At 40.8% G+C, this 12,023-nt stretch overlaps 1 protein-coding gene across 7 annotated transcripts in view; it reads left to right on the top strand.

Moving 5' to 3' along the window:
* Positions 1-12,023, top strand: part of MYH10 (myosin heavy chain 10) — a 148,946-nt gene that overhangs the window by 71,764 nt on the left and 65,159 nt on the right. For 5 of the 7 annotated variants that reach the window (XM_019501971.1, XM_019501978.1, XM_019502001.1 and 2 more), the window contains 5 exons: positions 1,287-1,316; positions 2,574-2,591; positions 4,981-5,073; positions 10,220-10,283; positions 11,805-11,903. In XM_019501971.1, coding sequence (XP_019357516.1) covers positions 1,287-1,316; positions 2,574-2,591; positions 4,981-5,073; positions 10,220-10,283; positions 11,805-11,903 — 304 coding nt within the window. The remainder of the gene's footprint in view (positions 1-1,286; positions 1,317-2,573; positions 2,592-4,980; positions 5,074-10,219; positions 10,284-11,804; positions 11,904-12,023) is intronic. The other 2 variants (XM_019502010.1, XM_019502017.1) reach the window with 2 other exon arrangements.

The raw sequence follows: 12,023 nt of genomic DNA, 5'->3' as shown, positions 1-12,023 counted from the left end.
CCCCCCCCCCCGAAGAAAAGTTGAGCACCACTGGGCTAGAGCATGCTGCAGCTATTGCATCATGATGCACTTTAGTGGGACTCTCTGATGACTAAGTCTGAACCTCAAGTTGAATCAGCAGACATGGTCTGCTCTCTTGATTTAAGAACATCTCTAAAAACCCATATGTTTTTCTCTCTGTGAAATATTTTTTCCGAAGTGCTGAAAGTCTTATGCATGCATTTTGCTGATTGAACTTTGTAAAAAGTTCTGTTGTGCTAGAGGGCAGTCTTATGAGATGAAAATGGTCCCTTTGGATCTCCTGTCTTTAGGGTCTGAACTTGCAGGCTCTTGTGTTGTCATGAATAAGGCTTTTATGAACAGGCCCTTGCACAGTACTAGAACTTGCTGGGAAAATGGGATTCATTTTTCCCTGTAAAAACTTCAAGGCTGCGGTGGGGGGGAAAGCTGATTTACATTTTCCAGCTCTGAAGCAGTTTGGCCTGACACTTTCTGCCAGCATGCAGCCCCATCCCCTGGGGTCATTGCATTATTGTTTAGAAAGGCCTGCTTTTTAGTTTATAAAAAGAGAACCAGAGTATGCTGCAATGCCTAATACAAAATGTAAGTGTTCAAACCACCACAACCTTAGTATTTCTTAGGACAAGGTTAGTCATTTTTAGAATCAAGTGGCATGTAAGCTGTACAGAAGCACCTCTGGTGACCAAGCCCAAGCCCCCCCCCCCCAATCACTCCAGCTGCAACAAGCAGCCAGGATCTCTAGGCTTCCCCCACCCTGGAATAGCCAGGGGAGCTGAGGGGGCTGCATGGTATAGTGGGCAGTGGGAGGGTGGGAAGGGGCTCTGGTGCAGCAGTTGAGAGGAGAAGAGAACATAATACTGCCCAGGTGCAGGCCATGGGGCATTTGGCCACTGGCTGTATAAGACAATGCCATGTCCAACTTCTAATTACTGTTGCTTGGAAGGTTTTACTAAAAAAAAGTTACTTGCAGATCAACTAATTGAATGCTTGCCTCTGCTACACTATTGTACGACAGAAAAACAGTAGCTGTGATGCAATCCTGATCTAGTATTGATGCATTCATCTAGTATTTGAAAAATCATAAATTCTCACATAAAATGAGGCAAAACAGCTCTTTCTAGCTACAGGAATTGATTGAAACCTTTTCCATGAACAGTGTGCTTGGCTGAACAAAAACCATGCTGATTTAAACAATATATGAGGTGTAACTTGCAGCTGGAAAACGCTTGCTAACATATATGCATTTGTTTGTTTGCAATGAACAGCCAGAATCACCTAAACCCGTGAAACATCAGGCAAGTGTTGTTGTTGTTGTTGTTGTTGTTTTTCTTTCTTTATGCTTCTAAGATTATATGGCTTAAGTTTTGTTTTTTTCTGTCTACTGAATGATTAGATCAACTGTCAGTTTAAAAATCAGTATAAAATGTGGTAGTCTGTAAAGTATGTACTGATGATAAAATTCTATGGATATTTAGTAATAACAGTACTTGTATTAAAAAGTACTATTAGTGAAATGTATTGGTGGTTTGTACAAAATTACTAACTGGTAAACAAAAGTTATCAAGCGTGATTGTGATGCTCAAGAATAGAACTTGGCATCTCTCTTCAGAAGCATAAACTTCATCTTTACCACCAACTTTAAATAACCAGCTTGTGTGTGTACTTGGTGAATGTACTGCTCAGATTTTAAAGCAAAGTGCCATGTCAGTATTAAGTGAGGTGCTGAACAAATTATTCAAATTAAATTTATGACAATTTTACCTGAGTTGATGATGAAGATCCTTCTAGACCCAAAGCTTTTATGGCTTCTCAGGTAGTGCGTTGCTACAGCATTCTTCACAATGCTGAGTTGAGAATCAACATTTTGTCTAAAATGCAAAAAAAAAAAAAATTGCTTTGTAGCCTGGACTAGCATCCCAGTGGCTGTTCCGTCCAGCCTCCTGGATAAACATCCTCAGAAGGCTTAAACAACTCTAGTTTCTCAGGCTGGCTGGAGTTATGGAGACTATGCTCTCTGCTTTTCTAGAAAGGAGGATGGGAGGGGTAGACACATACTCAGTTCTTACCTTTCTCCTAAGGACATTGTAGTACACTATGGAGCTGTCAGTGGGCTTATCTTTTAGTAGATTGTGATCCATTATTTTGAGATACAGAAATAAAATGTTATTGGGGGATAGAAGGTTATGAGTAGGATAGTTTTATGCAGAAGGCATAGGTAAGTGCTGCAGCTTGCTTTGCAAAATATACACTCCAATCTCTGTTTTAATTAAGAAAATCTCATCTCTGTTTTGGTGACCAGAATAAAGCTTTCAAAAGTGCCTTACTTCCCCTTTCAGAATTTAAGAATTGCTTATGTCTTGTACCCAAGTATTTCTCTGCTACAAAACCTAAAATTGATTCATGGTTACTGTGTATGTAAGATTTAAAAACTGCCAAATTGTATTAACATTGTAAATGCATCAGTAGAAACCTCTTGCATCCTAATCCAGACGTGTTGATACTACATAATCATAATCATTAACATTTTGTTTCAATGTCATTTTGAACTACAGAGTGGATCCCTGTTGTATGTGAGTAGCATATAGTTTCCCCTGTCTCTCAGCTGGATTTTACAATGAACCAAATCACTGGGTTGCTGGTTTTCTTAGAACAGAGACAATATCTCTTGTCATTGCTCTAACATTGCTGTATTGATCTGCATGAATTATTGCATGACTTCACTTCACAATATGTTTATGCTGCTTTTTCCAAGATCCATCTAACTATAGAAGTAGGGGAACCAGGCCAAACTTACCTTTTTAACACTAAAACCTCTTTTGAATGCTTCAGAATAGGATAATTACTTCCATCTGGTAGTTTTGATAACTTGGTCTCCAGGCTAAAATTACTAAATATGTATTTTTTTAAATAATTTAAAAATACTGGAGTAGAAGTCTGAGTTTTCTGACTCATTTCATTTTCTTTAATGTAATAATGTACACACAACTATTTAATAGATTGCTAGACTGATTTTTTTTTTCTTGTTGTCCTCCCTCCTCACTTCCACTGCAAGTTTTATGGGACAACAAATTACTTTAATTTTGTTCTTAAACTACAGTATTATCACTGGGTATACAAACACCTACTCATGATTTGCAAGATTCAATCCAGAGACTACAAATAGGAATTCATAGTAACAAAAATTCTCTGACCTGTTGTTGTCTTTCTGAATTCTTTGCAACAGAAGAATTGATTTTATGATTTTTCTGCACTCATAAAATGAGTGAAAGCCAAGTGCTGGCATTTTCCAGGGGTTATCTTGAGTTTAATGAGATTGAATGATTGCTTTAAATTGTCCATAGTATGGGTCTAGGTACCTGTCTTTCCTGTGTCCACACAATAATATTTAGCCAATGCTTTTGTCTTGTTTTCTAGTCTGAGAACTAGAATTTGAAATATAACTGAGCCTCAGTAGGCATTAACTTCTGTGAAGCCTATTACAGAAGGTGTTGGCTTACTTTATTTGTTGAACGTGATGTAGTCTATTGTAAAATAAGTACAGAATTGTAACAGAATTCCTTTGTTTTCTGGTTAGCACCTAATGAAGACTGACAAGATGTAGGATGCAAGATGTTGTCTGTTACCTTGTGTAGATTCTAAATTCTGAACAAGCATTTAACTTTGTACAATTTTGCCAACTTTCTCTGTAAAATAAATAAATAAAAATGGTATTCTATAATGTTAGTGCAGACCTAAAACTTGTTTATTTAAAGCCCTCTCTATTCGTGTTTAAACAGTCCTGTGTAGGACCTGTGTAAAAGTTCAGTGATGTTATGAGACTACTTTTTTGGTTTTAGAATAGGGATATTTTGATAGGAAATATATTTTGAAGTGGATCAGATTTGGAGCAAACTAATTGAGGTCAGTTCACAGGACGAGAGCTGGAGTTGGTTTTAAACAAACCTGAAACTATATTGTGACTTAAAGTATCTAACCTTGAACACCAATCAGTGAGCTATAGTAAATCATTGATGGTGTGCAGAGGTTGACAGGCCTCCCTTTTGTTACCTGTTCAGTCGAAGTTATTTGTCCATTTGGTGTAACTGAGAAATAATGATTGGAAAAAGCAGACTTTGGAACACCAAACTTTTAATTTTTGTAGTCACATTCCAGAGACACAATTCAACTTTCCTTGTCATCTTTTAGGGCAAGGAAGCAGTATCACGTTTTCCTACATACTTACAACCTACATGGGCTCATGAATGCAGCACAGACCTTGGCATACTGGCCAGAACTTCGAATGCACAGACATTGTAGAAGTCCTTCTGCAGTTCTACTAAGATGATTCTTCACGTTGATTTTTGAACCCAGTCTTATGCTTAATGAAGCTTTTTTTTAAAAAGTCATAAACAAACACACTTTATTATGTTGATTCAGCTTTGGGAATCTGAAGACAGTTTTGCCATGCAGCATTAATCAACTGCCCTTCTGCTGTTTTGGTACACTACAAGTGTGTTGTCTATACCCAGCTGCTGGACAGTACATGGTAAAATAGTTGTCCTGTGGGTACCTGGTTAGATATAGTAGATAAAAACTGTTGAAGTTTCAGCATACTGGATAACCTCCCCTGATATCCAGAAATTAATTACTTCAACGTTTTCTGCAAAACTAATGAATGGTGTTTACTTTGGATTCTGTGCCTACTTCATTAGCCCTAAACTAGAATTCACCTTTCTATGATCAGTATATTAGCCCACTCATTTTCTACCACTCTTACGTGCAGTAAACATAGCCTTCACCAATCCAGTGAAAAGTGTCAATGGATTTAGGAATGGGGGGGGAAACAAGACTTCTTTTATAGTTTTTGTCATTGTTACTGCTGGGGTGAAATGTTCAGAAAGAAAGTGGAATCTGGGAAAACATTAATATACAAATTGTATTAATATCAGTTTGCTTTTCTTTTTGTGTGGTTCTTTTTAGGGGGAGCTGGAACGTCAGCTTCTGCAGGCAAACCCTATCCTGGAATCCTTTGGGAATGCTAAGACTGTAAAAAATGACAACTCTTCCCGTTTTGTAAGTTTTGATGTTTTAAACACAGTTTCACGACAATACATCTTTATTTTCTTTTTTCATTAAGGAGCATTTACCTTATTGGCATTAGAAACTTTCCTTCATTCTGTTCCTCCTTGGATTCAATTTAAAGTGGCATATTAAAACTTTCAAGTTTTAGACTGTATAGAATATTGATATATCAGGGCACTTAAAGCTATCTTGGGGCAGCATTTCCCAACCTTTTGGTTCCAGCAGCACACTTACTGGGCCTCTCCCATCCCGCGCGCGGCACACCAGCCAAATGCAGAGCGGGAGTCGGGGTGAGGGGGTGGCAAGCAGCTGGGCATGGGGGGGCAGTGCTGCAGCTGAACATAGCGCGTGGATGCAAATCACTGGCTGGAGCTATGCCCCTCCATCTGTGTGTCTGCAGCAGGCAGGGAGTGTGGCTCCAGCCCAAACTTCCACGGGGCACTGGTTGGGAAATGCTGTCTTGGAGTATAGATAGATGTAACAGTTGTATCAGTATGAGCAAATGCAGATACAAGCAGTTGTAATGGAACTTACTCTAGCACTATGCAACCATTCAAATATTGCAAAACCACTGCAACTTTAATTTTGCTTCATTCAGGGTCAAAGATAGGGTAAATTACAAGCAGTTAAATGATTCATTTGTCCTTACCCTTGGTGTGGTGTTAAGTGAACAGTTGCTTAAATAGCCAACCCCTATGTTCATCAGTACAAAATCTGACAGTTGTGCTCATAACACTAACCATTTTATATTAAACTTTCCCCTGAGAGCCTTTTTCACAATTTGGTTTTCTTGTTACAAACCAGAGTTCAGATCTATTGAGTAACAACCAATGATCATCTCGCCTTCACCATGCATCACAGACCTTCTAATTTAGGTTGCGAGGAGAGGAGAGAGAACTCTTATTAACTTAACTCTTGTAACAACTAAGGTTAGAGTCCCAGGGTCTTCAAGGGACACAATCAAAATAAATTGCACACATTTGTTGAATGTTGTGTTTACTATTAGGTTGAATTAAGGTCACTTGACCTGAAAGTTTGGAGAGCTGATTTCTTGTTTTGCCAAATGCATGGAGTACTCTGGCAGTCTGAGAATTTTTTATTTTTAAATCAGTGTATGCTCAACCACTGCTTCCTGTTTATGTAGATATTTCTATACCACTGCTATATTTTTTTAAAAAATAAGTAGGGATATTTCAAGATATGGATGGTTACTTTGAATTATTTTTTCTTACAATTGCCTAGATTTAAAGATACCTATGTTGTAGTTTTAATATTACCACCCCAAACTGTATTGGATGCAGTTTTTAGTAGCTGCATTTTTGCTAAGGTAAACAACATTTTGCAGAGTGCATAGAAGATTCTTCTATCCGTGTGTCCTATGAAGTCAATTGAAATTTTGTATCAAGTAAGAATTAAGTTCAAACAACTTTTCATTGCCTCTGCAAAAGGTGTCAAACGTGCAGCCCCTAGAGCATATCCAGCCCACAGAGCTGCTCTGCCCAGCCTGACAAACCGGTGGGGGAGAGGGCAGGATGTTCTTTCCTTCTATGCAGCATTGGTCAGACTGCAGTTGGAGTACTGTGTCCAGTTTTGGGTGGCGTACTTTAAGAAGGATGTGGATAACCTCGAGAGGGTCCAGAGAAGGGCCACTTGTATGGTTAAGAGTTTACAGGCCAAGCCCTGAGGAGAGACTGAGGGACCTGGACCTCTTCAGCCGCCGCAGGAGAAGGCTGAGAGGTGATGTTGTGGCTGCCTACAAATTCATTAGAGGGGCGCAGCAAGGCATCAGAGATGCTCTGTTCACCAGGGTGCACCTTGGGATAACAAGGAACAATGGTTGCAAACAGACAGAAAGCAGATTTAGGCTAGACTTCAGGAAAAACTTCTTCACGGTAAGGGTGGCCATAATTTGGAATGGGCTTCCAAGAGAGGTGGTACTCTTCCTTACCTTGGGGGTCTTTAAGAGAAGGCTGGATAGGCATCTGGCTGGGGTCACCGTATACTGGGAGACCATACTGCTGCTCCATCAGTGAAAACTGTAGAAGCTTAACACACCTAAAAATGAATGCCAGAGAAGCTTGACCAAATAAGTTTTGACGCTTCATATATGGCTAATTCTGTAAGAGCAATAAACTTCACTTGAACTTTATTAAGAAAGACATGTGTTGTTAAACCTGTATACTAAGGAAATCTGAGCTAGGCTTGCAGCCTTCCTTTCAAAACATTTAAGATTTACTTCTGTTAACTAATGTCTTCTAATCCTGTTGATGTCTGTCTTTTTTTCTCCAATAGGGTTATTTTAATATTGTCTGTATAGCTTTGTTGTTTAAACAGCTTTTATTGAAATGAGTTATACATATCAAACAAATAGCACCAACTGAAACACTTTCAGACTTTAGTAACCGCTTCTCCTTATCCTCGGAGAAAGGTGTTCTTAGGTGAAGTCTTTAAGCCACTTTCATTATTGTTTCCTTTACAAGTACCCTTTGTTTGCCACGGAGTTCAGTAGGGGAAAACAAACAAAAAATTCTTTGTGGTAACAGGTGAAGATTAAAGTGGTTTTGAGTCTGTGTGAAACATAACTACCATAACAGAGATAAATACAAAATTCTAAATGACCAGGACTGTAAATCACTATAAAATGTGATTTACAGAGTAGAAGGACATTAAATGAATGAAAGGACTAAGCTTGAAAACTTTATGAGTAGGTTATATGATCTTAACATTTTATAACTATGATGATGTTCTCCTAAAGGTAATGTGCAAGTATGAAATTTAAGAACAACCCATTGCAGGCATGTTTTCTGTTGTGTGCCTAATGTCTCAAAGGTGCAAGGTTATATAGCATGCAACTTAGTTGTTTTTTCCCCCTCTTTCAGATGAAGATTTCTAGAGGTGTCAGACCCTCTAATGTCTGAGATCACTGGTATTAGAAGTGTTCCATTGTAAACTCTGCTGGTGACACCACATTTGTATTTTGCTACAACTAGATGACCTCCCAAGGTCCCTTTTGAATGCTAACTTTCTGTGATTAAGATGGCTTTTATTGAACAAGCAAGGCAAGGATGCTCGTGATTCAAAAAGTGCCAATGGAAAGCGGGGGGAAAAAAGACAAGGCAATAGAGTCCTTGGCACTTTTTGAATCATGAGCATCCTCTCAGGATGTCTAGTCCAAAGCCCTGCTCAAAGCAGGACCATCCCCAACTAGATCATCCCAGCCAAGGCTTTGTTTAGATAGGCCTTAAAAACCTCTAAGGATGGAGTTTCCACAACCTCTCTGGGTACCCTGTTCCAGTGCTTTACCCTCCTAGAGAGAGTTTTTCCTTAGAACTGAAAACTCAACAACTTACCCCTCAGGTCAGAAAGAGCTTGTCACCCCTGTTTCTCTTGTAAGCCCACAAGCAGTGCCAAGGGACAAACCCTGCCTATTGGCTCCTGGTAAGTGCATGCCAAATGTGACACTTTGAGCTATCCAGTGTCTTTGTCAAAGTAATAGTAGGAATAGAGAACCTCTTACTTCAGATACATGAATGAAGTTTAGCGACAGCAGAAGTTGCTGTCCTGTAACAGCTGTTTGGTAGTAATTATTCTCGAAACCACTCCAAACAGTCAAGTATCCATGTCACATAGCTTTGATGAAAGTCTTGAAGTAGAATTACTGGGCAGTGAAACTTTCACATGATAAAGCTTATATCTACATGAGAGTTGAATACCAATGATTGCTCTAAATACTGAGGCTAAAAATGACCAAACTCACATTTTTTATAGTGCCTATTAGCTTCTGACTAATGGGTACTATTTAAATGATTTAACTAAGGGCACAGTGGTTTGTTTTTTACATTGGGTCACTCTAAATGATTCAAAGTTATGTGCAGACACCAAGTATTCTGAGACATGGGTCTTGCTGGTTCTTTAGGCATCCCTAACTGCAGTGCTCTTCACTCTCCGCATGCATGTGTGCACAGTGCTGCAACTGGCTGCTTTGTGAGAGAGAAAAGAATAGTGGTATGCTTGAGACTTCCTCTTCTCAGGATGACAGAAGGATGTGTGGACTGGGAAAGTAATCGAGGCCCCTGTGGTGAGGGAGGGAGTGGGGCTGGGGTTGTGTGTGGGGCGAGGGCAGGCTGCCTGCTTGGAGCCAGGGGCAGCACCAAGCTCTTCCCAGTGGCTGGGCCAGGGCTGTGCTTGGGGCAGGCAGTGTCAGTGCTGGGAGGGGAGCCATGCTGTTGCCCCTGCATAGCCCCTCTCTTAGGGCTGCTGCTGCCACCTCTACCTGCCCTGAGTGAAGCCCCAGCCCAGCCCCTCCTCCACCAGGAAGAGCCCGGTACTGTCCCTGGCCCCAAGCAGGCAGCCCGCCCTCGCCCCACACACAGATTTGGAGGGCATGTGCTCCCCATGTCTCCCCTGGGGGTGTGCACAGCGGCTGGGAGCTGCCCACACCCCCAAACAAGCCACTTGCTGCTCCATCCCATACCCCACCCTGGCTGGGCAGTGCCTACCCCTGCCCCAGCCCTACTTCCCTCCTCACTGCGGGGGCCTCAATCTGCGGCCCCCCCCAACTTACCAGCCTGACACTGCTCTCCAAGCGGCCGGTCTGCACTCCTGGGTGTGCGCATGTACACAGCATTTATAGGCGACATTATCAGCCACATGGGAAAGTTAACTCTTGCTACCTGTATGCTAGGATTTTGCTTAAGCTGCTTGCTTGCTTTTTGTTTTTTCTTTTCCCCTTCTCTGCCCCCCACCCCCAGTCTTTCCTAATGGTTTTAATGTTGAAGCTGAAAGGAGGTAGACAAAGAATTTACTTCAGAAAAGTGTATTTCCAGCTGGTCTCAAAACACTTGTGTGCCTTTCATCTATCTGAAAACTTAAATGACATTGGAATCCACATGAACCTCGAATTACTTTTTACCAGAAAAAGATATTGTTTTATTTTACAGTACATCTGATTTTATAACTGTTTAATGTTCTTAAAGGAATATAACTGTGCATAAGTGGTATCTTGTTGCTTTGTAATCTATACCAAATGCATATTAATCATTTTAAGACTGAATTGTAACAAATTGCATTTTTAAGTAGGAATATGCTTTGATATAGATGATGGCAATTTCAGGAAACCAACCTGTTTCCTTTGCAGGGCAAGTTCATCAGAATTAACTTTGATGTTACTGGTTATATTGTTGGGGCCAACATCGAGACTTGTATCCTACTTCAGCAGTATGACATCTGTGAAAATTTGAAGCAACTTAGCCTTTTCTGTGTTTATTTATGGCTTTGTGTCTCAGACTCCAATTGGATGCAATGCAAAATTAACTCATTTGTAAAAATTAACGTTTAGCGAACACAACAATATGTAAGGCATCAGAGTGAATGCTTCCATTGATCTATAATATATTTTTGTTGGAAAATAGGAAAATAACTTATCTTTTTTGTCAAGAAGTGCTACTCAGAACATCACAATTAATACCATATTTAATTGATTCTAAGATGACTTTGAATTTAAGATGATCCCCCCTTCCCCCTCAACAATTAGATTCTAGACCAGGAAAACTAAATTTTAGAATTTTCCATGTCTAAAGTCTAATTGTTGGTGAGTTGATTTAAATTTGTCTCAGAATTGAGTAAGTATGGTACTTACTAAAAACTACTGGATTTTCTGACTGTTCTAAGGATGCAGCATATATAAATGATTTCCTTATTCTGAAACGTAAATTCATGAAAAGGTACTGCCTTAAACAACAGATCTGTCTTGCAGTTGTGTATTCATTGTATATTCAATAATTCACTTGCAGACCCTAGTTGCTACTAGAGTTGCAGGTGGGGTTAGTTATATAGGCATCTTAAAAAACCAGTTATAGGCCTCGCAAGAGGATCTCTGCTATAAAGCATAACAGCTTTCTTTTTGTTGACAAGCACCAAACAAACCTCTCTCTAACACTTTTGGGTATGTGTAGACGAAACAAGGGCCCTACATTGAAGCAGTGGGTTTTTAAAAACACTGCTTCAATTTTAGGGTCTTTTTTTTTTTTAACCCCCCTGTGTCATGCACACACCCTGCTGACTTACCTGCCTCTCGGGCGGCAGGGCGGGGAGAGCGAGCTGCTGGTGGGCGGAGTGGTCCCTGGGCTGTAGAGGGGCTAGTGCTTCCCTCCGCAGCAGCAGCAGGGCCCCCCCCACAGGCACCCGCCCATGGGCATCCAGGTCTGGTGGTCCCAGGGGGCACCGCAGCTGCGGAGGGAAGCACTGGGCCCCCGCACAGCTTGGGCAGGCAGGCTCTGGGGTGGCCGGGAAATCAGGCACACTGCTTTTCTTGGGCAGAGTCTGCTTTCCAGATTGCTGCCAGGCTGCCTGCAGGGCTTCCTGCAGAGCCACAGATCTGCACAGAGCCCAGTGCTTCGCTCCACGGCTGTAGGGGTAGCAAACTAAAATTCCTCGGAGGAGTTTGTTTGCTGCGCCCCAAGTCATTTAAGGTGCATTACACCACCAAATTTTCTACAGCGGCTGGAATTTAATGAGGAATACACTGCTGAGGCATGCAAACACAGACACCATTAAAGCAGTGCAAAAGCATTTAGCCCACTTTAAAGTATTGTGCACACACGCCCCTTGTTTCATCTACACACTACCGTTGCTATTAAATTACATCATTTATTTTGAGGCACAGCTTTTGAACCTGTCATATAAAGGTGCGAAGTGCAAGTTCCTTAACTGCATATGATCAGACTTGTTGGAAAAATCTCGTGCTGTTCGTCAAGCCAAAGATGAAAGAACGTTTCATATCTTCTATCAGCTGCTAGCAGGGGCAGGAGAACATCTGAAGTGTAAGTCACAAACCCCATTTTGTAACTTCACTGTGCAAACTCTAAAACTAGTAAGTTCAGAAAGAACTGAGTGAAGTATGAGCTGTGTCATGGGCTTGAAAAAATAAAGGTCTGATGGAG

The sequence above is a fragment of the Gavialis gangeticus genome, unplaced genomic scaffold (genome assembly GCF_001723915.1).
Source record: "Gavialis gangeticus isolate Ggan-Ray unplaced genomic scaffold, GavGan_comp1, whole genome shotgun sequence".
Classification (NCBI taxonomy): Eukaryota; Metazoa; Chordata; order Crocodylia; family Gavialidae; genus Gavialis; species Gavialis gangeticus.
This window is presented reverse-complemented; position numbering and strand designations above follow the sequence as displayed.